Source organism: Echinops telfairi, unplaced genomic scaffold (assembly GCF_000313985.2).
Source record: "Echinops telfairi isolate 266 unplaced genomic scaffold, ASM31398v2 ScPeMD7_6;HRSCAF=24_0, whole genome shotgun sequence".
Lineage (NCBI taxonomy): Eukaryota > Metazoa > Chordata > Mammalia > Afrosoricida > Tenrecidae > Echinops > Echinops telfairi.
Window position 1 is genome coordinate 23,096,909 of NW_022103902.1, and position 27,051 is coordinate 23,123,959.

At 40.6% G+C, this 27,051-nt stretch overlaps 1 protein-coding gene across 11 annotated transcripts in view; it reads left to right on the plus strand.

Moving 5' to 3' along the window:
- The window catches only part of ROBO2 (roundabout guidance receptor 2), a 1,556,064-nt gene that overhangs the window by 853,672 nt on the left and 675,341 nt on the right, over positions 1-27,051 (plus strand). The window contains exon 1 of one of the 11 annotated variants that reach the window (XM_045286137.1): positions 133-767. The exons of the other annotated variants lie outside the window; for them this stretch is intronic. Within the exon in view, the coding sequence (XP_045142072.1) occupies positions 707-767 (61 nt within the window). The 5' untranslated portion in view covers positions 133-706. Of the gene's footprint in view, positions 1-132; positions 768-27,051 lie in introns of those variants that run through there. 11 annotated transcript variants of the gene reach the window in all.

Below are 27,051 nucleotides of genomic sequence, written 5' to 3' on the forward strand. Positions count from 1 at the left end.
TCCCTCCTCCCTCCTCCCTCCTCCGCCTCAGCCCCTCCTCGGAGGAGTTCGGTTTCTCCATCCAAGTCTTCCTGATTTCCCCTCGCCTGGCAAAAGAGAGAGGTGGAGGGAGTTTACAAAAAAAAGGCTGCCAGGAGAGGTCCGCCGGGCCGGGCTGCCTGCAAAGTGTTGCTCTGACACCTCCTTAGTATGGAAGTTCAGTGAAGAACTCCGGACTTGGAGCCGCGACGCAGAAGGAGATCGGGGCGAAAGCAAACCAGTAGGCAGACAGTGGCTTTTCGGTGGCGCGCTGGCAAGTTGGTGCCACACTTTCTAGGAATTCGCTCTTTTACCTCCCTCATCCTTTTTTGCCATCAGAAGAAAGGACGTGGCTTTGGATGGCACGGGAGGCTGAAAGAGGTTAGACCCACGTGCATCACCCCTCCGGCTGGGACCGAATTGGTGGGAATTTAGAAAGCCGACTGTGGAAAGACACGATTTTGGAGGGTTCTCTGTGAAACTGGATGGATCTAAACGTGTCCTGTTCAAGACCTTCCCACCAACCCCTTTTTGCTCTTGTGATTTGCTCTTCTTGACTTTAATTGGCATCTAGGAAAGTCTACACTTCGGACCTACCTCTTGTATATATTTTTTAATACTCATTTTTATACTTTCACTCTCTGGGATTGGTTTCTTAAGCAATCTGGATCCTTTATAACATGTCAAAATGAGTCTGCTGATGTTGGCAAAACTACTTCTCTTTGGATTTCTATATGCTCGGGCCGATGGTAAGTTAAAGCTGCTTTCGTCCTTCCCCCCACTCCCCCAAGTCACTTCGCTCCGAGTGGGATGTGGGTGACAAGTACAACGACATAAACGTCTGTAAATCTATTTCGGCTGGGCATGGGGGGGGGGGGTCTTTGGGGACAGAGCTTCGGTCTTTTGTTTCTAGAGCTGCTGCCAGGGGCACTTGCTGGTCGTCACCTTTTGTTGTGGTTGTTGCTGAAGGAATGGACTAACTGAGAACTTGCACCATAGTGTTTCCCACTTCTGTTAGAATAAGAAATATGTATGTCCATCTCTTGAAAGAGTCTAATCCTATTGCTCCCGCTCGCTTTCCCTGGTGTTTGTTCTTCTGCCTGAACTTGGGTGGTGAAGTAGTCATAGACACTTCAGCCAAGGTACAATTGGTTAGGAATTTGAGACAGAGTATCTTGGGGATCAAGGTACTGTATCCACCTGTGTGCTGTTGAGTGCGCTCTCCCTCTTGGAGAGTGAAATCAGAAGGCAGCATTTAGAGCTCTAGGAGGGAGTGGAGTGGGGTGGTGCGGGGTGGGGGTGAGGGGGGGGGAGGAAGCTGTCAAAAGTAAGATTGGGGGATGCTCCCTTAAAGAGGAAGCAGGGAGGGCGGCCTCAGCTATGGGAGGGCTCCCTACAAGGAGCTGGCAGCTCAGTCCCCAATGGGCAAACACAATGGGGAACAGAAACAGGTGCTGTAGGTGGCTCCCTCTAGGTAGAGTGAGTGCCTCTGTCAAGCAGGCAGCATTCTGCCTGTGATTCCCCTGCCTTTTGTCCAGATTGGCTTTCCTGGGGAATTTTCACAGGATGTCCTTTTCTTGCAAGACTGTGGCGAAATCCTCTTTGTAGCTTCTTTGAATAAAAGGGTACACGATTCATTCACCCATCTTTTTACAAAGTCGTCTTGTTTCAAAAAGAAGATCACACCAGGGATCCTTGACATCAGAGACTTTCATTTCTTCTGGAGACTTGGGGAACATGGATGGTCTGCAGTGGAAAGAGGACAGGCACACGTTGTAAAAGTGAAATATGTAGATTCTTAATTGTTTTATTTGTGAACAATCTGAGGTGTGTTTGGTCCAAATATTTAAAGCATCAATGTTGCTGTTGCTCTATAAACTTTCCTCCAGCGTTTGCATTGTGGACGAATGAATTACTTGGGACACTTTGTTCCTGGCAGCTGCTGCTTCACAGAATCCAATGTCTCAGATTCAGAAAGAAAGCCTTTCTGTAGACACCAGGCAAACTGATGATCTACTGTTCAGTGGTTGTTTTTAGTCTTGGACTATCTGCGTAGCTTTGCCTCCCCCCCCCCCACCCCATGTAGTAGGCACTGCATGCCTGTGTGCACACTGCTGTTCTCTTTTCACCTTCCAGGAGTGTGTGCTTAGGATTCAATCATTGTGAATGATACTGTGCCAACACGTATCCTCAATGCCATGCATTTTTCCTAAAATACATTTTCCATGTTAAAAAGAACAGAGGTGTACAAATGTACCAAGTGCATTGGATTGCCATACATAGGAAGATTTGGGTTTTACTTATTTTCTATGTCTTAAATGACAGACTTACCATTAAGTTTTCTTTCTTTCACTTCCTCTGGTTGTTCTTAAAAAGGAATCAGTGCCCAGCTAGGAGGAATACAATTGAACTGCTCAGTGGAAGTGACAGAGGGACTCAGAGAACTCGGTTTTACAGAATGTAATTCATGTACTCGGGTGCTTGGAGATGCATATACGAAACAAATGCCATTCACCAGCTTGCTGGAACAGCAGCAGCAAGACATCATTTCTCTCCTCTTACCCTCCCCACCTTCTCTCCTTTTCTCCTCTCCAGTTTTCCTTCCCTCTCATCCTTACTTCTCTTCCCCACCCACCTCTTATGTCCCAGAGATACCCAAAGAACCTTTGTTCTGATTTAACATGGGAGGATAAGGGAGGGTTTGTGGGTGAGCCAGAGTTATACAAGCAGGATTCATAGTGATAGTGTGGAAATCTGCACTGGATTGAGAAGTTAGTTAAAAGTGAAGAGGTAATGTTATATTTTTATAGTTTGCTTGTGAAACTAATATATGTGTATATATATGTATATGGCTATACATAGGGGTATATACAATATATATATGTATATATATATCAGATCATTAAGGTCGAAAGAGAAGGATCTGTGGACACTCTTCCTCAGTTAGAATGAAAGCAAGTATTTGACATTGGATGGCTTTTGATTTACTTCATAATGCTGACAGTCACTCCAAAGGGATTGTTGACAATTTGGGTTGTAGACAACACTGCCCTCTAGGCTGTTTCTGTACCCTAGGACTGTTTCCTCATGCATGAATGGCCTGCTTTGAAGCAGCTCTTAAGCTTCCTTACTCTTCCAAGATCTGGTGATTTCTGAACTTCTTATCCTTCTTACAAGTGTTTGCTTATTTTCCCCATGAATTTGAAATGTAGAGAAGCTTGTGCCATTTCAAAGATATACTGGATATTCCAGTGTTAGACACAGAAATTAATTTTATTCAGTGACAAATGATACATGGATTTGCATTGAAATTTGCCTGGTGGGTTATTTATATGTGCATTTTTATGGTAAATAAAAATGTTGAATTTTGCTTCCTCATAGAAGATATGTGCTAATATTATTTATGATTTTTCATTACCCATCCCATCCCTGTAAGACTTTAAACAGAGTAAATATTAAATTGCCTGAAAACTACAGACTAACTTTTGTAGTTCCGGTGCAAATAAAGATTTTCTCTTGAGATGTGGATTAATTAACCAAAGGATTAATTTTCTGAATTATTATATAGGAAACATATGGATTGAGTCTAGTTTTCATTTTCCAGCTTTGCTTTTGAAAACTAAGGATGGAGGTGGGTATTCATTTGCAGGTATCCACTCTGGACCATCAAAAGATAGTTTCATTAGATCAAAATGTAACCTATATCCCATACATAATTGCAACCTGATAGTTACAGAATGATTGTAAGGAGATGCCTTCAAATGAGAAAAGTTTTCTTATCTTTACCCCAACTATTCTTAAATGAAGGTGGCGCACATGGTGTTAGGAGAGATAAAGATAATGTGTATGTACAGGGCAGCTATATAACCTCATATAGGTTCATACATTTTACTAAACTGCTACTTTCAGTAATGAGCTCATTAGCATGGTCATGTGCGGTCCATAGAAGAACTCTGACTGCACATAAGGAACCAGAAATTGCTCTTGCAAGTATGCAGCAATAATCACATTTGAATTTGCTTTGTTTGAATAACCTTTTGTTTTATGGAGCATGTGGACCATAAATAAACCCAAAGGATTTCTTTAGGACATGAAACACGAGTGTCCTTAAATACAAAGCAGAGGTCATACAAATACAGCCCTTCTGGTCATTGCCACTCTGGACCGCCTCTATAAAGTACTATCTTGGACCATAAGGAAAGGGCATAAAACACACTGCATACATTTGGAAATGGATATGATGGGGCTTCAGAAAGTTCACAGAAAAATTCCTTTCTTTTAACTTCACTTTCCTATAAATGTCTTGAAGCCCTTTGTATATAGTAATCTAGCTCCTTATGTATGTAGTGGGTGGGTCGAGTAATAGCTGTTTAACTAGTTCCTTCATCTTTAGGCCCAGGCTTGTTTATTTCAGATTGTTTTCATGACTGCTATAAAAATATTTGCCTCTTTTCTTTCCTCTTTTTAAAATTTCATTTGCAGATGAGAATTACAGAAAAACTCTAAGAGTGAAGAAAAAGGGTATCTCAGGAGTAATTCTTTTAAAAAAATATCTACATTTTAGGGAATATATATCCTGTTTGCCCAGCCTTTGGATATGTCCACTTGAGGTCTGGGATGCCACTGTTGTGTGGGTTTTTTTTTTTAATACAATAAAATCTTGTGTAACCTAGACCTGCTGCCGTCGAATGAGATCTGACTCAGAGATGCTTTGTCCATTAGAGCAGAGCTGTATTCCATAAGTTTCTCAGTAACTGCCTTTCCAAAAGCAGGTCACTAGACCTTTCCATCAAGCATCTCTGGGGGGTTTGATTCTCTCACCTTTTGCTTGGCAGGTGATCACCCTAACCATTTGTGCATCCCGTTTTTTCACGTTAGGCCGAGAGAAGTTTCAGGATTAAGTTCAAGGAGACAAGTGAACATTTACAGAATGGCTCTGTCACTCTAAATTACTATGTTGTTCTGGCTCTTGATCTTATTTCTTTTTAAAATTATTAACTAAAGAATGCATGAAAGGCTATTTAAATGGTTTAAAGTCCCTTAAACACTTAGCCATTTTAACAATAAGTGATATCCCAATGGAGATCTGATATAGCATCCAAAGAGTAGCTCACTCACTCCAGTTACCTATCTTTCACTCAGAACACTGTTGGAACAGCGTGGTCATGAGTTGAATCCTTAATCTCTTCTCCATCTGCTGTACTTTGTGCTGTTCTTAGGTAATGTCTAGTTCGTGGAAGTTACCTGCATAAAGGACCCAAGAGATTCATAGTGTTCACTGGCTGATTTTTGGAAGTAGATATTCCTAGCTTTCTTTCTATTCCATCTTAGCCTGTAAACTCCACCAGAAACTGAAATCAAAATAAAACCCAAGCCCTCACTGATGGGCTACATCTGGTGTGGACTGGCCAGGAATTGAACTGGGGTGTCTAGGATGAACAGCTAGAATCTTAGCACTGAACCACTGCTGCTTGAACCACTTTGGGATATTAATTTATCCTTATGGGTTTAAGCACTTCTTTATGTTTTCAAGTCTCAAACTGCCCTAATCATTTTTCAGTGGAGTAGAAGAATCCTGAGGGGACAGCCATTGTATCTCCAGTGCCTGGAGCAGAACTTGGCATGTCCAGCAGACGCCATAACAACCTTTGATTGTGTCCAATGAGAATATATGATACTCCAAAACGAGGTAGACTCTGCTCCTCTTTCTAGTCTTCTCCTCTCCATGGACGGCACCACCATTCAGAGGAGTATGTATGCACCGTCCACTCTGCAAGTGATCTTGACTTGTTCTCCCAGCATGTAGGCAACGGGTTAGCAAACATTGTGCGTTCTTCTTTCAAAATTTATCTTGCCACCAACTATTGTGTTTGTTTGTGTCTGTTGTGTGATGGTCTCAGCCTTTTGTTATGAACACTTCAATCATAAGAGTACAACAAATCTGAGAGAATTTTATCGTGAATCCTCAAAACTCCTGTCCAGATTATAACATTAAAGTTTTATTATCTGTGTGTACCAGGATCCATCCATGTATAGACTCCTCTGTGCATCCATAAGTTGCTCTGATTGTTTTGATGCATTTCAAGCACATATGAAACCGTTTTTTTCTTTTCCTTGTTAACTCCACATTATCATCCTAACTAAAACTTGGACAACTGTCGTTGACTAAAACCATCATCCTGCTTCCATTCCCGCCCTTCTCATTAGCTTGCCACCCACCTCAGCTTTCAGATCAGCTCTGACTCATAGAAAGCCTCTGGGGCCAAAAGGAACTGGCCCTAAGGATTTCTTAGGTGGGTAACTTTTTAAGAGAGCACACAGGCTTATCTTTCTCCCACAGAGTGGCTGTTGGATTTGAACTACTGACTTTGCAGTTAGTAACCCGATGTTTATCCCACATCCCCACCACCAAAGCTCCTATCACAGTAGCTTGACCTTTTACAAACACATAAATAAGATAACTCACTGCCATCCAGTCAATGCTGATTCATAGTTACTGCCTGGGGGTGTCCGAGACTGTAACTGTTTATGGGAGTAGAAAGCCCAGTCTTTCTCCCACAAAGCTGCTGGTGATTTTGAACTGCCGACCATGTGGATTGCAGCCCAGCCCTATAGCTTCAGAGCTCTATAATGAAGATACAGACATTCTTTACCCAGAACCTTCCAAATGCCGTGTTTTCCAGCACCTTACAGAACGCTGTGTACATTTTAATTATGCATGTGATCAAATGATTCTTCATAGGTGTCTGCACCTTCACAACAACATAATCACCTCCCCATCTATTGAAAAACATTGACTTATACAATGATGTGTTGTCCAAAATTGAGCCTTTTCTGTACAGTTAGATATTTTATTTCCCATTCGATATTTCCATTACAGTATTAACAAAAAATAACAATGATTATTCTAGTTTGGAGATAGAATCAATATAGAAACTAATAGATGAGTTCCAAAATTGGCTTCCAAATATATAGCTCTGTAATAATTGAAAAAGAAGAGAGAGCACGAAGAGTCATCTCTACAGGAATGAGTATTGTCCCACAGTGTCCACTGCTGCATTGTCAAGAGCAGGACTTTATCAGTCCTGACATTCAACTAAGGCTGATTCAGGGTTGGGGTTGGTAGGATCCTCTTTGTAGATGTACCTTCGATTGACATCATAAGAAAATAATTTGAAATTGTGTTAACTGGCATCTTAACCAAAATTTTGTTCTTTAGAGTGGGCATAGATGCCAAAATAAACATGCCCTAAGTTTTGCTGCTTAAACATTGATTTCCATCCATATGATTGAGATGTTATTCCATAGAGCTCTGCTATTTAAAGTGCATGACTCATTGGATCTTAGTATTCGCAGAGGGATGCAGTCCTCATCACTGTCTAATGGTTGAGAATTTCCATCATTTTCCCCGAAGAGCACTACTACCAGGAAGAGCCACTCAGTAGTGAGCAACCACACCCCACCTCAGCTCTAAGAAATCACTATGCTCGTTCTTGGAGGATTTGCATATTCTGGGAATTCTATAGAACTTAAATCATATGAAATGCGGTCATTTGGGCTGACTTCTCTCCAGTGGCATTTGTTTTCAGAGAGCATCTAAAGAGCAGCACGTATCATGAATTCATCCCTTTTTAATGCTAAATACTATTCCATTTGTGCATCTGTCATCATCTGATGGTCATTTTGAGTTGATCCCACTTTGGAGCTATTAGAAACACTTCTGTTATGAACATTTGTGTAAGAGTTCTCGTGTGGACCTATGCTGACATTTCTCTGGGATATGGACCTGAAATGGAATTGCTGGGTCATGTGATAACTCAGTATTTGACTTTTTGAAGAAGAATTGCCAAATGGTTTTTCAGAAGAATTGCACTATTTTATATGCACACCAGCAATGAATGAGGTAGATGTGTTTTGAATTCATTTTGTAAAGAAAAATAGTGGTCTTTATATTTGAATGAGATGTTTTGGAGAGGTATAGTTTTAATATTAATGGTATAACGATAAACCTTCACTTTATATATCTATCTTGAAAATGTTTCTATTTAGCATTAGCCAGCTGGGCTCACTTTAGATGATTCCAGTTTTGTTGGCAGCATCTAAAGCATCATAGTCAGGAGCCAGTCGAACATATGCCTTCTTCTCACCATCAGGCCTGATCAAGGTGTTGACCTTGGCTACCTCAATGTCACAGAGCTTTTTCACAGCCTGTTTGATTTGGTGTTTGTTGGCTTGGACATTCACAGTGAACACAAGTGTGCTGTTATCTTCGATCTTCTTCATGGCAGACTCTGGTCAAGGGCAACTTGATGATGGCATAATGGTCCAGCTTATTTCTCCTGGGGCGCTCTTCCCTGGGTATTTGGGCTGCCTTCTTAGTCTCAGGGTCTTGGGCCATCAGAAGGTGGGTGACGTGTGGATCTTCTCTCTTTTTGTGTGTGTATGGCTGTGGACACCTTTCAGCACAGCCTTCTTGGCTTTTAAAGCCTTTGTTAGGCTCCATCTTCGTGAAAAGCAACCTTTAATTTCTTATAGCCCTATGACTCTCTTTCTATCATGCAGTTTGTCTTGGATGTTTTCCTGAAAAGTTTCATAAATATAAATAAACCAAGTTAAATGTTACTTTGAGCAAACATCTTAGCAATGCTAAATTCAAACCTTAAATGTTTCATACCTCAAAAAATAAATGTTTCCTCCCTCAAAGCTCTAAGGAACCTTTATAGTTCAGCAATACACCTCTCTCACTGGGGGGCCACATGGAACTACAGACCAGGGATTTCATGTGTCCTGTCACAGATGTCCTTGCTAAATAGTGATGGAGCTGAGACTAGACTCCCCCAATACTTTTTCTCCACATCTTGCCACCTCCTCAGAGAGATTGTTTGCAGCTTTCAACTTGGAAACTCCACAGCAGTAGATTCAGAATCTGCAACTGAACATGGACAGCTGTTTTCTGCTCCTGCCACCAAGAGCATTAGCTTGCGATGTGGTGACTCTTTGATACAACACATGCTGCCTTTTGATACAACACATGCTTCTATTGTAGATGCATGCGATGTGGTGACTCTTTTGATACAGCACATGCATCTATTATAGAAAAGGCAATTTGCTGGGACCGGTAAGAAGCACAATGGCATGTGAGATCGTTGTCGCCTTCGAGAAGAATACTACTTGGAAGGGAAGACTCCGTGTAAGGTACTAAAGTAGCAGTGTTGTTGAGAGATGGCATGAGTGGCCTTGTGCCTCCATGCACAGCCGCAGTCGTCAGCCATTGTCATCATCAGTGGTGGATTAAACCCTCGTGATCCATAAGGTTTTCACTGACAGAAATTTTGGTGATTGGTTCTTTCTAGTTTATCTTAATCCTGGAGCTCTGCAAATGTCACAGCAATGATCCAAGCTCCCACCGGTGGCTGTGCACAAGAGATATTGGCTGGGATTCATACCCCCTTGTTCGATATGGGAGGCAAGAATTCCATCACTGAATTGCCAAGGCCAAAGAAAAATGTAGTGTTTCAGACCCATAGACTTGAATGTGTGGTCAACATGCTCCAAGACCTTGGGAAAAGAATGGTGCAAGCTGGGAAGGAACAATACCAAGTGGGTCATTTAACCTGGATGGTATGCAAGAGTGGGATACTGATAGAAAGATAGGAAACCGCCTTTCAGGTATAAAGATTAACAGGAAGCATAGCATGGATCGACAAAGGTTTACAAAGGGAAAGACAAGTCTAGTTTGATTGCAGTGTGGTTAGTTTGTCCATATGGGCGATGTGGAAGATGATTATTGAACATGTCAGCCAGCCATGAATTCTAATTCTACTGAGTGATGTTGAATAAGCAATTTATCTCTCTGTGCCTGTTTGCTTATCAGTACTATGATCACAGTATCTTCTGCATATTGTTAAATTGAGGATTAGATGAATGGGAGATACATGCTGCTTTGAACAGTGCATTATACTTTATAACCCCATTTAAGTGTTACTTATTATTGCTATTATTGGTAGCAGAAATATTGTTCCTTATTTTATCTGAAGTAAGAAGATAACAATTTACAAGGGGTAAATTTAGGTAATGTCCTGCATTTAGTAGACCCCAGAGTAAATATCATTCAGTAGACATTTCAAAAAACTTCAGTATGATCTCCCAAGCAAATGTCTTCCAGGTGACTGATTAAAAGCTTTCGTTGCCCCTTCAGGGGATCCATCTGGAGCCACACCTATGCAATGGTGACAAATGTGTTAGGACATGTGTGTTGCCATTGCATCATATGTTGATTAAGAAACAAATGGGATTCCCGAGTGGTATTATGCATGAAAGGAATAAGCAAGAAAGGCACACTACAAATAACATTTTGTTAATGAATAGAATATACGTTAACAGCCCTGGATTTTTGGTTCTTGGTGACTGCTTTTATCCAGAATATATTTTTCTTGATACGTTTGACATAAAATATCATGAAGATGAATCTTGTGAGAGACAAAATTACTAGCTTTCAATTAAAAACGCCTAGTACAGAAAAATGAATAATGTCTTTCCTGGCTTTTTTTTTGGTGTGTGTGGGGAGGTATAGCTCCTGATGACGATTTCCCCTCTCCTAGACAATGACTTTAATAGTCTGTTACAGTTCTCTGTCAGTCACCTTTGCCTACTGAATGGTTGTACTTGTGGGAAATGGGAAGTGGACTAAAGCCAGGTCCTTACTCTCTCTGAAAGGACACTTGGTTAACTAGAAACTCTAGATCCCAGTTGTGGTCTTCCGACTCATTAACTGTAAGCCACTATCAAAGATATGATAAGGTTTTTGTAATGGCCAAAGTTCTCCCTAGTCCTCAAAATACTCTTTTTTAAGAACATCACTCTAAAGGTTTATTCTTTATTATTAACTTTGAATTGATGGAGAAAACTTGATCTAAAAACAAAGAAACCCTAGACTATAAATACCTGTCTAGGGTGGAGGAATCAGTCTTTCTTGAATCTGAGTGCATTTTGTATTGGCCTCAATCTCATGAATATGGATAATAATAGGTAATCTTCACTGGCTTTAATAAAAGGTAAAATTCACTGACCTTATGAATCACATGTCATTTCATTCCTTAATGTCTAATTGCCCTTGTGTATTTTATAGATATATGAAATTTAAAAATACGACTGCTACTAAGGAAACACCAGTTTTAGATCAATGTCCTAGGTTTATGGTCATTGTAACTGGAACCATATGGAACATGGCGGCTTTAGTTCAGCAGAGGAAGGTAACACTCACTTTTTAATTTATGTTGTAAGAATTGATGAGGGATCTCATTCCCTAATTTTCAGTTCCAAGCCTTTTTGTAAATGAGCTTTGGAACATAGAATATTGCCTAGCTGTTCCATTACTCCATTTTTCAAGTTTAAACAAGGAACACTCAGTTAAAACCCATTTGGAATTTAAAAAATTTGTCCAAAACCTGTGTAACAGTTATAACCAATTAAAATGTTCATAAATATAGTCAGAAAGGGAGAACTTGTGACTTTTAAAAGAAAACTAAGTCAAGAAGTGTTCCTTGTACTAAGCTAACTGAAAAGCCAAGGTTAAAGCTGCAATGCAAAGTTTTACAATAATCTTTCCAACTATTAGTAAATGTTGGTGAACTTACTGGTCTCCATGGCCATGTCTTTTGTTTGTTTGTTTGTTTGAGATGAATGTAGAATATATAGTCAGGATTGCTTGACATTAAGGGGAATCTGAAAGGACCTAGCAACAGGCAGTTAGGCTGTACTTTTTGACTTTTCTTTTAAAGTGAGGAGTTTTAGTGTAGTGTCAAATGCAATGAAAATCAACTTTCGTAATTGATTCATTAAACTAGAGAGAGCATTTTATTTTAAATATCCAACAGCTAATTCTATTCCATCATAAAATACCACTCAAGATGAAGAGAAATAAACACCAAGAGTCATCAACCCAAGAGGCAAGAGAATTTTGGGAATGATGAGGGCAACAAATGTATAGATGTGCTTTACACAATTGATCTATGTATTGTAATGAATTGTATGAGCCCCAATAAATTGACTAATTTAAAAAAAAAAATAGTGACCCATAAAAAAAAAAAAAAAAGAGTCATCAACCAACTCCCCCTGGCTTGTGCACCCACCCCAAACACCTCTGTCCATGAGGAAAGAGTAGGTAGGTAGAAAGTGCACAGCTGTTGGAAAAGAAAATGTCCAAATGGCAGGTAATTTGATATTTATCTGACTTTTCCCATACACAGTCGATTGGGAAACAGAACATTTAATGCCACCTTCTCAGAACATTTTCCCCCCTGTATGTATGCAGTGAAAATCTTGAGAATTAAAAATAAGCAATAAAAGGCATTTCCAGGGTGCATGAGCCCTGTATTCACACATCTTCAAGCTGTCCTTCAGCTGGGACTTGCCATCTCCTTTCCCCCACAGCATAGACACGCCGCTGCAGCTGACTGCCTCCATCGGAAGAGAAGTGCTAACAGATTTAACTTGGGGATCGTTCTTGGGCTCTCCTGAAAACATGTAGATGATTTTGTACCCAAGTATGTCTTTAAGTGTTTCAATCCCACTTCTGTGATCTGAACGTCTGGATAATGTCAGTTTTTAATGCAGAATGAAAGAAAAACTTTGGGAAAATATGTCCAGCACATGGCTATGGATTTGGGGCACACATAGCTATTAGTTTCCCTGCATACACAAGGGAAGAGTAGATTTTTGAGATGGTTGGATGCTTGTCTTCTTGTCACAGACAAATCGACAAGCTTCTTTTAAAGAACACTTACCTGTCTAAGCAGGTTCTGAATTATAATTGTGCTTGCACTCTTTTTTTAAAATCATTTTTTTAGGGGCTCCTACAACTCTTATCACAATCCATACATACATCAATTGTGTAAAGCACATTTGTACATTCTTTGCCCTCATCATTCTCAAAATATTTGCTCTCCTCTTAAGCCCCTGGCATCCGGTCCTCATTTTTCCCCTCCCTCTGCTCCCCCCTCCCTCATGAACCCTAACACATGTGATGCTCATCACTTGCACTTAGGAAACTCTCCACGATTTGTGAGGCTCTCAGTCAATAGGTCTCATCCTGTTAAATTTAAATTCCAAATTAGTTCAGCTTTTCTTTTTGGAGCGATGGCTTTATTTTTCCAAACAGCAGTTAATCATAACCTTCAAAGAAGGCAATCAGGCAGTTAACCTTGCAGTCTGTCTCCATCAGAGTACAAGTGTATGGTACACTTTCTGAACTTGGGTTCTCTCAGACTTTCCACGTGATCTTTGCATTTTGAAATCGACCCTAGGCTGTGTGGGAGGGGTGAGTCCCATGAACACTAAGTGAGGTGGAGGGGATCAGAAATTGCAAAGCCGAGCATTTGAATAAAGTGAATTGGACCAGCATTTGAAACTCAACTAGATAGCAATTGGACAAGCTGATATTTAGTCCTATGGATTGTTAACCTTCACACAAAGCAGAACTCGTTAGCATTTACTGAATCCTTTCTGATAATCAATTTGGGATCAAATGCAAAAGAACATGTGTCTGGCTTTGTGAGACCCCGGCTTCTTCCGCTTTCCCTTTGAGCGGTGGACATGCCTTCTTCGCTCACTGCTATTGGTTGCTAGGAGAGGTGCACTGGCTGGGCCCCCTCCTATCCAGCAGTCAAACGAAAGCGTGTATTGAGTTAGAGAAAAAGAGGCAGAGCACAGGGCAGGCCATGAATCACGACTTGTCTCCAACGTGACCACGGTGCTCCCATTTCTTTGCCTTTACAAACTTTTGTTTTTACCAATGAAGCTTTCTTTCCCCTATTATCTCGAATCCTTTTGGAGCCTGAGTGGCTGAGGGTTGCTGCAGGGGGACCGGCCTGCTAAGGGTCCACTCAGAGCAAGAAGAAAAGCCTTGAGCGTCATTCAGGGGCCACATTAGTGAGAATGTGCTCCTCGGTGAATAGCACCGGTCAGCTGCCTTTGAAATCGAGTGATTAATACCTTCTGTTTTCCATGGAGGGGAAAAGGCAGACAAGAAAGGGCTTCATACCACTTGGGCTCTTTTGCAAATTCGATCTTATACACTGTCAAAGCTTTTGACAAACCAAAAAATGTTGCTAAATTTTCAATAGCTGCAATGGTCTTTTTTTTTTTTTAACAAAAAGCGTGTCTCATGAACCCATTAGGGTTACTGTCAGATAAAACTGAAATGGTAAAAGTACCCCAAGTGAACAATTTTTCGAAAACCAGTTAATGCTTCTTAAAGCTTGACAATGGATCCGGTGAACATCAAATGAAAAGGTGATTTTAGACATCATTTTTCAGAGTGGTATCTAATAAGATATATTCTACAATATCTAAGGAGCATTTTGTTTGTTTGATGAAGACACTAATTAAAATCCTCTGGAGATTTTAAGGGATGCATCTAATGAGAAGGTGTGAGGGTGGCAGCTGGGAGTTTCCCATGAGCACTTGGATGGAAAGGAGAGTCTGATTTACAATGAAGTTGTATTTATACATATATGTGTATATATACACACTCGGATATACGCGTGGGTATATAAATGGGATTCGTACATATGTATGCATGTCTGTACCTATATGCTAGTATAACTTAAGGGGAGGGAGAAACTATCACTATCTATAATCCTCACTAGCTCCCTTTGCATCCGGTGAACACATCACACACCTGGCACAGTTGGAATAAGGTAGCTTCCAGGGTTGGTGGCCTGTTGTGTGACAATTAGAAAATACAAGGTGATGCTTTTCTACTTAGATTTTCGTCAGAATTCTCGTGGCATGCAGGCCAATATTTAGATGATATGTTAAGGCAAACCTCAGGTTTTTGCTGAATCATTCTGATCTTTTTCTTCGCTCTATGTTTTTAACTTATTTTTCACGTACGTCTGGTCTTCTTCTTGGATATGTACTGCCTTTTGCTTCAAAGCCTTTGTGTGAGTCTGAACAAACAGCATTTAAAAGACGCTGCAAGACGCTTCCTGTAACCTGTCTTCTCACCCCGTGGAAGTGAACTATCTTGTTAAGTGGTGGTAATACCCAAGGGCAATCAGAGATGAAAATGTAACGATTCGGTGGCTGATGTCTAGAGATCCGTTTGAAGTGAGGTCTGATTTAACATCTTTATTAGTGATATTAGCGCAGAGAACAAAACAGCAAGTAGTTACATATTTCAACAGTGGGAAACTATCAAAACCCTCCCTGAAAAAGAACTAACACAGGCAGGATTTTTTTTTTAAAGATAGAAAAAAAATTCTTACCAGTGCTTTATTTGGTAAAATGAATTCTTGAGGGAAATAATCAGAGATCTAGATAGCTAACTACAGGGAGAAGCCAGGAAAGCAATAAAACTGAAAGGGCCCAAGGGATACTTAGGAGTGAGGGCAAAGGCAGAACGCGATTCAGATTAGGCGTGTTCTGTCCCAGTTGAAAGGTCAGCAGATTATAGTGCCCATTTAGGGGGTATTGCATCACTGCCTAGAGAGCGCCTCTTCCAGTGAATGTGGCTAAGTGCAACGGGACATACCGCTCTCATTTTGCTCTTGATGATCAGGATGTAAGTGAGAGTGATTTGGGCAGACAGGGAAACGTGGTGTAGTTCAAAGTCTCTGGGAGGATGCTTGTCTACTTAAAACTAGAACAGGAGGGAAACACATAAGGCTATGAGCACTTTCTACATATATTCTTCTCTGTGCCGACAAAAGCAACATTGAGCTGGACACCCAAACATTTCATCAAACCTACAGGAAAAGATGGACAAATCTATCAGCACGGTCACTGCATTTCACCGACCACCTTTCATGGCTGTAGGTCAGAACACCTGGAAGCAAGGGGATGCATGCAGGTAGAACATGCTGTTATTTTTACATTACTATTATCATTAAATTATGTGGTGGTGGTGGTGACCCTAACAGAACAACATACTGCCAGATCCGGCACCATCTACACGGTCATTGTTACGTGTCAGATCGCTGTTGCTGTCACTCCACCTCATTGAGGGTCTTCTGCTAAAAAAAAAAGAACCAAAAAACCCCTCCACCTTTTTTGTTGTGAATTGCATGAAGGCATACAGGGCCTAGCATCAGGTCTAGATTCACCAAATACATATTTTGATTCATTTCATTCATTGTAATCCCGTCAACATAGCCTCCCTTCTCCCACTTTCTCCCTATGTTTCCTCTTTCCATTTAGATTCTGCGCTTTTGATTCCAAATGGCGGCCTTGGTGGCACGTGGTTATGAGTTGACTGTGATCTGAAAGGTCAGTAGTTCGAAGTCACCACCCATTCCTCAGGAGAAAGACAGTGCTTTCTACTCCCATAAACAGCTACAATCTCGAAAAAACTTCCCCGAGGCAGTTCTACCCTCTCCTCTGCGACTGCTGTGAGTCAGCATCAATTCCATGGCAAGGAGAGTTTTATTCTAAGGCATATGGTATTCAATTACAGGACACGCTTAATACATTGTTAAATCACATCGCATGGGAAAGGTAATAAACGATATGAGTTGTAACTGTAAATAGACAAGAATGATAATCATACATCTTGGTGGAACATGATCTACAACATAATCCATTTGCTACTTTTAGCACAATGGATTCTGGTTCATAGCAACTCTGGCCCGAGGTGTGCAGACTTGTCCTATTGTAATAAAGACTGTGTGACCTTCAGGAAACACATCCCAATGTTTGTCTTCTGAGGTCCCTGTGGGTGGCTTCGAACTTCCAGCAAGAGGTGGAGCACTTAACTGTTGCACTTTCCTCATTAGTGGGGTAGTCGTGGACAGAGAGCAGCTCCTCGAGGCTATTCAGTAGTAGCTGTGAGATATTCAATAGTATCTGATCTTCCGAGCACCACAACAGAGTGCAGGAGGCGTGTGTCATACCTAAGACGGGCTCCATGAATTGTAGTTCTTTCTGTATTTTTCTCCTGGGCTTGTTATTTTGAATCAGTAGGGGACAGAACAACTTCCTCTCATTTTATTTTAAAATCGCTTTTCTTGGCCTAAAACCTGTTCAGATGTTTTGTAGGAATCATGTACAATCTGGTAGCTGAGATTTAGTTGTTAGTTTTAACTTTAATGATAATCCCAAGAGATCAAAATCCATGCAGGACTCATCGTTCATCCTCAACCTCACCATTTTGCTCAATAACAGCATCTTGCTCAGTACACTTCCAGTGCTCTGTTTGTGAACATTAGGTTTATAATCCTGTAGATTAGATGTGGCAGGTTTGTTTCTATAAAGGACCCAGGTGTAACTACATTAGCTTTGTGGTGTTATGAATTCTGTCACAAAGACTTCTTGTTTGCCTTTTGGTACGGTGACAACGGCCATATTGCTGTTGATAGGTGTCATTGAGACTCTAGTCACTTCCAAGGCACCGTGACTCCTTGTGTAACGAGTGGAGCACTGCCAAATGCTGGCCCTCCTCTCAGTTGTTAGGTTTGCGCCCATTGTGGCAACCACTTTTGTCATTCATCTTGTGTACAGTGTGCATTTATGCTGGCCCTTCACTTTACCAATTACGATGTCATTTTCCAGGGAATGGTCTCTCTCTCTCTCTTTTTTAATCATTTTATTGGGGGCTTTCACACTCTTATCACAATCCATCCATCCATCCATCCATCCATCCATGCATTGTGTGAAGCACATTTGCACATTTGTTGCCACCATCATTCTCAAAACATTTGCTTTCTATTGAGCCCTAAGAATGTCTTGCGTCATAGACTTGCCCAAGCTGCCATAGACGATGTGTAAATGAGCAAGCAGGACTTTGCTCCCAGAAGGCTTAGTTGGTGGATGTGGGCATTTGACTGCCTTACAATTTCCTCACTGCTGTAATAATACTATTTAAAGTAAAATTTCCATGCAATTTAAAAAATGTAAACTAAAGAAAATATTGCCTCGTGGTATAACACAAGTAGTTTTCTGTAGACCAGAAAACATTCATTCCCCTTCCAGTAGGGGGTCTGAAGGCAGATATGAAACCATAGGCAAGTCAAGCTTAAAAATGGGCATTTCCCCTCCCTTCATCCCAACTTACTCCAGCTTGATTCTTCCTCCATTTGTCAGCAAACATTTAGGGTGTGTCTGTTATGTGTCAGCTGAGAGGCGAGGCTTTCCCAGCTCAAGCTGTCTCAAGTCAGAGCATAGTTCTCAAAGAAGTCTGACCTGCAGGCTCTGGACACAAGAACTTAACAGGTTGCTTGGAGCTTTGTGAGAACACTCGTCTGACAGGTCAACGGAGGGGAGGCTTAGTGGCATTGAGCGTGTAATTGTCATCTGGAAAGCATTTGTGATGCTGGGGAGTCCACAAATCAGGCCGAGAGGATGATGGAAATGAGGTTGGAAAGTTTGCTTGAAAAGGGTCAGTCATAGAAGGCCATGAAGACCCACTAAGAAGTTTGCAAGAGAGTGCAGGTTTCCACAAGCAGACTATGTGACCTCTACTAGGGGATGATCAAAGGTGAAATGACACAGGAAGCATTTTAGGGCCAGAATGTTGAAGCACAAGGATCTCATTTTGGGGAATAAGGAACAACTGACCCTAGCCATGGCATTTTCCATCGCCCGGAAGCATATAAAAGTTGGACCCTGAGGAAAGAAGATTAAAGCAGAACAGATGCATTTGAATGATGGTGCTGGCCAAGAATATTGAACGAATTGTGAAACCAAAATACCAACCAGTCTGTCTTGGAAGAAGTACAGCCAGAATGCTCTTTAAAACCAAGGATGGTGAGACATGGTCTCATGTACTTTGGACATGTTGTCAAGAGAGATCCGCTACTGGACAAGGAAGAGAAGAGAAAAAGAGGAAGCCCTAGTCAGATGGACAGCTGCAGCCATGATGGCGAGGATCGTGCAAGACTGGGCAGTGTTTCATTCTCTTGCACACAGGGTCAATCTGGGGCCAAACGCACACGATGTCACCTAAACCCACTTATTTGAACTAGTGTACATTTAAACTGAGCTGTGGATTTGCAAGCAATATGAATTCAACCCCTGGATACATGCTTCCCATTGGAAAGTTCAGATAGTTTCTATTATATGGGCAATATAGATAGAATGCCAGCCTTGTCTTCAAAACCAAGAGGAAATTCAAGAAAATCTTCCAGAAAAATGCTCTAACTGCCAATAAGCAGCCAGGCCCACATCTATATCTTCTTCTTGTTGCTGGGTGTGAGGTGGTATTGATGCCGTTCTGACGCATATTGACTCCCTGGACCGCTGATGAATTATGCGGAGTAGAGAGGCATTGTGGGGAATGCATTAGATGGCTAATGACACAGCCTGTCATTTGAAACCACCAGTTGCTCCGCCCAGAAAGGTACGGCTTGCTGCTCCCCTGAAGACTTCCATCCTCCGAAACAAAAAGGAGCCGTTCTGAGAGTCAGGGCCCTTATGAGTCAGCATTGACTGATGGCAGTGAGTTGAGTTTCTGAGAAACCAATTGATGTGGGATGAGGTAAATTTGTCCTCTATTGATGTTTTTAATAAACATACATAAAAATTATGCAATGCATGCCATCAAATTCCAATTTACATGTACATTCAAGAGTTAAACTTCCTATTCAAGCTAAGGATCTTCTTTCCAGAAGAAGAAAGTATTCCATTGAATAAGAGAAGCCTGCATAGTAACTATTCAAACTAAATCACTCCCCTGTACAATCGGGTGCTACAGGAATAGGTACAGCTAATCTGTCTGAGGGTAAGCTCCATTTACGTTTGTCATGTGAGAGTCTCTGCTTCCTACAGAATTGCTCATTGACAACTTTTCCGCAGCCCTCAGATGGATTGTCTATATTGTTCCTGATATAAGTGAATGATAGAGATTGGAGCCAGTATTTCAACAATATGAAAGCAAATGTTAGTTTGGATGGACAGTGAGAGGTGATAAGGCCAATTCCTAGAGTTTAGAATTGATTTTATGTTGTCTATCTCATGTCACTGTCATGCTTGGAGACCACATCCTTGCTGACATTTAAAAGCATATGGGCATTGTGCCATGACATCTCTATAGTCGGTGATTGAGAGCTCGACAAAAATCTGGTCGTGTGTGTGTGTGTGTGTGTGTGTGTGTGTGTGTGTGTGTGTTCTTGGACTTGTTTCACTGCAGCACCTGGATACTGATATGGTGTTGAGTCAATTCCGACCCAGAGTGACACTACGCAGAACAGAACAAAACGCTGCTAGACCCTGAGCCTGCTGGAAAAATTGTTCCTATGTTTGAGCTTTTAGAACCCCAAGAGTTAAATGTCTTAAATTTGAAGTTAGAACATAGGAGAAACACAAGAAATACCAGATGCAAGATATATTCGCCTGGAACTCACCTTTTTATAATTTCTATCCTACTTTTCTAGTTCAATGTTTAGTTTTTAATTTTCCTTTAATTCAGCTTTCACTGTCTCTTCTTACCAGCTTCATATCTAGTATTTTCTATTCTGTCACAGAACATAAAATATTGATACGGATATCCCAGATAGGAGGAGCTCCTTTATAAAATACATCCTTATTTTGTTATTGGGCCAGTAAATTGCAGGCTGTATTGATGGAAAGGGCTTTCTATCTCATAATAGCTGTAAACAGAGGGATCATTTTGCTGATGAGGCTCATATAAATGAGCAGATGTATCATAATGAATCTATAACAGATCTATAGATGCTGCAGAAGAATATACAAAAACGTATCCTCTCTCTGTCCTCTGCAATGTGATTCTCTAACTCATTATCTTTTCTCTGTAGTTTTTGCTTTCTTCACTTTTTAACCATGGGAAGCTTTTACTGAATTTCGAATGTATTATGTAAATGTGTGTATATCTTAAATACACACATGCACATATATTCCCAGTCAACTGACATGGGGTCAATTCTGACTTCTAGCTGCCCAGTACGACAGACCAGATATGTTTCTGGTGTTTCCAAGAGTGGAACTTTTGGGAGGAGATAGCTCCACCATTCCATGAAAGAATGGCTGCTGACTCAGACCTGACGCGGTGGTTGCACATTGAGCTGTGATCCGCATAGTTGGAGATTCAAAACTACCAGCAGCTCCGCAGAGAAAGACTGGGGTTCTACTCCCCTAAACAATTACAGTTCAGTTACTCAGCAGCCCCTGGCAGTTCGCTCGGAGTCAGCATTGACTCGATGGCAGAGTTTGGAGTGTTGGAGACCAACATGTAACCTACCACCCCCTCTGGGGCCCTACATATCTGAGTACGGCTTGTCCTCATACTATCAGAGATAAACTGGGTTAGACTCTAACTTGTGTGAAAAAAAAGTTACATTTGGGGGGTGTTAGTGGCGGAGGGTGGGGGTGGGGGTAGGATGATGGGATGGAACCATCAAATCATCCAAACCACCGAGGGTACCTTTATTCCTACCTGTATGTTTCTATAAATATACAAAACTACACAAATCACTTTTCCTCTGATCTTCAAATGCTATTTTAAAAAGTAGGTTCAAGTTATATAACATAAGTTTGTAACGTGAGTGTTTGGAATTTAAAGCACACAACCTTTTAAGTAGTATGAAGGAATTAAATGTAACCAAATAGTTGTACCATCTTTATAGACGACTAAATGATACAAATAGATCGTCCTTCATTTTATAGGTATGTATCTCATATGAAAAGTTTCCTTCTGTGGAAAACATTAGATCATAGGAAACTCTGAAATTTTGAGTAACAACTTGATTAAGTCACACTAAGTTTAAACAATTTTCATCAAGATATAATTCTCAGAATACGACAGGAACTCAAAAAAAAAGAAAAGTAAAAACGAAAGTAAGACATAATTGTATTCTTACCAGGCTACTATTCACATGGTCATCAGTTCAAAATCACCAGCTACTCCACAGGAGAAAGATGAGGATTTTGACCCCCTTTAGAGATTTACAGTCTTGGAAATCCACAGGGGCAAATCTGCTCTATACAATCACTATGAGTCAGGATCGACTTGTGGGCAGCGAGACAATTCATTAACATTAAAAAAATAAAATATGCACTTGTAATTAGAATTCTACCTATAATTAAGATGCTTTTCATGTTTCACTTTTATCTATAGACACAATATAATAGAACATTGTATTTTAGATTGTGAGAAATTAGCAACCTCTCATTTCTTTGAAATCATATGAAAGAGTTTAAATATTAAAGCCTGAGAAATAGTGAGATTGGACATTTAGGGGGAAAAAGGCAGTGTCTTTGGTGTAATTCTCATAGCTATAAATATAAAGGAAATAAAAATTCAGATAGAAGACATACAGATTTTTGGTTATTTGTATATGATGGCTTATAGAAACAATGATGTAATTAGTTTTATAAAGATATACTGCTCAATATTTCTGACAAGAAATTTCAAATTATGTTTGATTTTAAACCTTAACCACAAAGCATGAAAGCAAGCCATACAGATCAAGGACTATTCCTTTAAAGGGCTTAAAAAATTCATGTAAAATTCCATTATTTTTCAATTTTCCATGAGGATATGAAGCCCCCTCATGGACCTCACACATGTGTATACAAGGTCCTATACATTACATACATGCACACACCCACACACACACACATAACCATACCCATACCCCCACACAGAAAACGGTTCATTTAAAATGACCAAGTTCAAAAGATTCAGACTTTCTTTGCGTTTTATTAGCATCCTATGAGTTAATTATCATGCAAGTCATTCTTATTTACTTTGGATACTTTATATTCTTTTTTTTTTTTTGGATACTGTATATTCTTAAAACAATTTTAAAAAAATCATTTTATTGGGGTCTCAAACAACTCTTATCACAATCCAGACATACATCCATTGTGCCAAGCATGTTTGTACATTTGTTGCCATCATTATGCTCAAAACATTTGATTTCTACTTGAGCCCTTGATATCAGCTCCTCATTTTCCCCCTCCCTCTCCACTCCCCATTCCCTCATGAACCCTTGATAATTTATAAATTATTATTATTTTGTCATATCTTACACTGTCGGACGTCTCCCTTCATCTACTTTTCTGTTGTCTGTCCCCAGGGAGGAGATTGATTATATGTAGCTCCTTGTAATCCGTTCCCCCTTTCTACTTCACCTTCCCTCCACCCTCCCGGTATCACCCCTCTCACCACTGGTCCTGAAGGGATCATCCGCCTTGGATTCCCTGTGTTTCCAGTTCCTATCTGTACCAATATACATCCCCTGGTCTAGCCAGATTTGTAAGGTAGAATTGGGATCATGATAGTGGGGGGTGGGGGGATTAAAGAACTAGAGGAAGGTTGTATGTTTCATCGGTGCTATACTGCACCCTGACTGGCTCATCTCTTCCTTGTGACCCTTCTGTAAGGGGATGTCCAATTGTCTACAGATTGGCTTTAGGTCTCCAGTCTGCACTCAACCTCATTTACAATGATATGATTTTTTGTTCTTTGATGCCGGATCCCTTCCACACCTTGTGGTCACACAGGCTGGTGTGCTTCTTCCATGTGGGCTTTGTTGCTTCTGAGCTAGATGGCCACTTGCTTATTTTCAAGCTTTTAAAACCCCAGGAACTATATCTTTTGATAGCTGGGCACCATCAGCTTTCTTCACCACATTTGCTTATGTACATATTTGTCTTCAGTGATCATATTGGGAAGTGGGCACCCACTGATATGATTTTTCATTCTTTGACCTTTTCCCTTCTACACCGCGTGGTCACAAGGCTGGTGTGCTTCTTCCATGTGGGCTTTGTTGTTTCTGAGCTAGATAGATGGCTGCTTGTTTACCTGCAAACTTTTAAGACCCCAAATGCTATATCTTTTGATAGCCGATTTTGATCATCTTTGAATTTTGTTATTAGTATGTATATATGTGTGTGTGTTTGTGTGTGTTTTACATCAGAAAGTGGATATCAACCTTTATTCCTAATTTGCTACTTAAAAATTGTCTAGGAAAAAAAAATTTTAAAAAAATTGTCTAGGATGTTGGGAATAAGAAATGATTTGTAAAGATTTTACCAGGTTTTTTAATATTAGCTGAATAGGTTGTCAATAAATATCCTTGGGTTTAGATGCTTTTAGCTTGATAGCAGCACAGCTGATTCATTTGCCTTGAGGAAATTAAAACTACAGTATTCTAGTGTTTGGTTGTCTGGAAACTTCCAACAGAAAATAAGTAATATTCAGAGTAGCCTTGCTATTATAATTTTAAATCAAAGATTGGTATGTGTCATCTGGTTTAGTGGGCCCATTTCGTCCATAACATCTCTAAAAATGGGTTTCCATTTCTTCTCAATGTTAGTGAAAATCCAAGTGTTATCAGTCCCCTTGAAAAAGTAAGGTGTGTTAATCTGGGTATATTAGAGAAAGAAATATACAGAAAGTCATCTGTATAAAAGAGAGTTTTATATAAAGGGTAAGTGCACATCAAGAGAACATCACAACCCAGTCCTGCCCAAGCCGGTAAGTCTGACACCAAGCCACAAAGTGCTGCTCCTTCTCATAAAACACACACAATGATGCCAAAGGCAGGAGGCAAGTTGAATCAGTGAACATGTAAGCATCACACGCTGGCAGGGTTCTCCACACGGCTGCTCTAGCACCCAGGGCTACATCAGGGTAGGTCTATGGTGCTTCTCCTCAGGGATGTCTTGCAGGAAGTGAGCCTTGCCAGCTGAAGCAGGGAACTGGCTAAGGCAGCTGCCCCCTGGTTCTACCATCAGAAAGCAAGAGACCTGAGAACTAGAAAGGTGAGGCTCACTGAGCCATTTATCCCTCAGCCCTTCAATTAACCCCACTTGTGTTTATTGGCCAGGTTGGCACAGTAAACTTTAACTATCTCATTAGGGTAAACAATGGAACTGCCAACTATGGCACTAAAGGAATATAGCTTTTTAAAAAATCAAATCTTATTTGGCTATTACCAAGCTATGATTGACAGTTTACATAAAACCCCCATGAACATTCATTCCTTATAGTTCAAAAACAAACACACTATCTAGATAATATGACCCTGTCTGACATAAAAGAATGGGCCCTAAGGTTTATTAAACTGTTAGTCTTTATAAGAGTAAATAACCTCATCTTTTTATTGAGGAATGGCTGGTGGGTTTGAGCCACTAAGCAGGCAATTAGCAGCCCAATATTTATTGCTCTGTGCCACCAGGCCTCATTATTTACTCATTAACTTGTTCCGAAAATAATAACATCAGCACAATACTTACCAAAATATAAGACAGACTTTCAATTCCTATAAACCTCGGACAACCACAAGTCAATTTTAAAAATTAAAAAAATATATTGAGCATCAGTTTGTATTATCAGGGCATTCGTATTATTAGGATGAGCGTTCAGTTCAGTGGTACAGATAAAAAATAATTGCACTGAATATGTTCATATTTAAAACGAATTTAAACATTATGAAGAAAATGTGTCTTGTGTCAGATATAGTCTTAAAGAATGTACCAAATTTATAGCTTCGGGCTAGCAGGCCTCTCTGAGCCAGCAGCATGTAGGCTGTGCAAGAAGGTTTCAGCAGGGAGAAGGACCTCAAGGGGGGCAGGGAGGAGAAGAACACAGCTTCTTTGAGACTCTGGCAGTGGCCAGGAAAGGTAGGTGCAAGAGAAGGTGGATGAAGGTGGGGCTGGATTATTTAGGTCATGTGGGTAAAAGACTGGAATTGTGTCCCAAGCACAGGGTAAAGATACTGGAGAATTGTTTTGGTCCTCTGGGAATTTAGAGGTTAGATTCAAAAGTTATAGTGAGAAGAGACTTTGTCTCCTTTACATTGGGCATATCATCAACGGGGACCAATCACTGCAGAAGTACATCTTTTGGTAAGCAAAGGAGGGGACCTTCAATGAGATTGATAGACACAGTGGCTACAACAATGGGCTCAGATATCCCCACAATTGTGAGTCGAGCTGATGGTGTAGAGCTAGACAACTTTATTTTTTCTGTTATATATCACTATCTAGGAGTGGTCACCGTCTCAAGGGTATCTATCAATAACAATATCAACGGTTGGCCCACATGTCGATTAGGAATGCTGTAGAGTTAGCTGTTAGTTTAGAAGAGGGCTCAGGTTGCTAAGGAGCATCTTGGATGTTATCTAAGCTCTTCTGTGGGTGAGAAAGGGTGCATTGGGCAACTTGAGAGGACTACTGGGGAAGGGTGTGATTTAGGTAGGGGCTATACCCAGATTCCTAGCCAAACCCGTTACGTTACGAATAAAGCCTGGGCAGGAGCCTAGCTGATTGTTTCCTAAAATCCCTCTGGTTTGATTCTTAGTGAACCTTTCAAGTGGATATTAAGATAAAGTTATGAAATAGAGCAAGGTGGATTGCCAGGGAACCTTAGGTATTCATGAAAATAGAGTAATGTGTGATGCCTCCTATTTTAACCCATTCCTTCATTCTCACTTTTCTCGAAAGTTCCCAAGCAATTGACCTTGTATAATCCTTTAGCCTTGTCTCAATAGCACCTGGGAGGCTCACTAAGAATCAAAGCAGAGGGCTTTGGGAAGCAGTCTCCTGGCTTTGCCTCAGGCTCCATGTGGGACTGCAGGAGCCCTGACGGTGTAGTTGAGTTGGGTGGTGGGTGATGGGTCAGCAGATACCCTCTGAGGGAGAGAGATTTACAATCTGTGAAAACCACAGCAGCAGTTCTGCTACGTTATATAGGGTCGCTATGAGTCAGAATTTATTCAAAAGTAGTGCTTGGTTTCAGGGGTGTTATAAAAACAATTAAATTTCAAATCATGTGGTGAAAAGATGGAAGTCAATGAAAGATTGGCAAGCCTTCTCATGAACTTCCACATTCCTTTCTTTCTTTACTTGAATTATATTTTACTCTACTTTATTACTTTTTACATTTTATACTTTTATACACTTAATACTTTTATACGCGTATGAATGATTCTTATCTCTTTTTGCTTGTAGAGTGTAGCAAAAAATCTTACACATAAGAAGGTACACTGGTACAGATAGGAACTGAAAATACAGGGAATCCAGGATGGATGAGCCCTATAGGACCAGTGGTGTGAGTGGCAAAACAGGGAG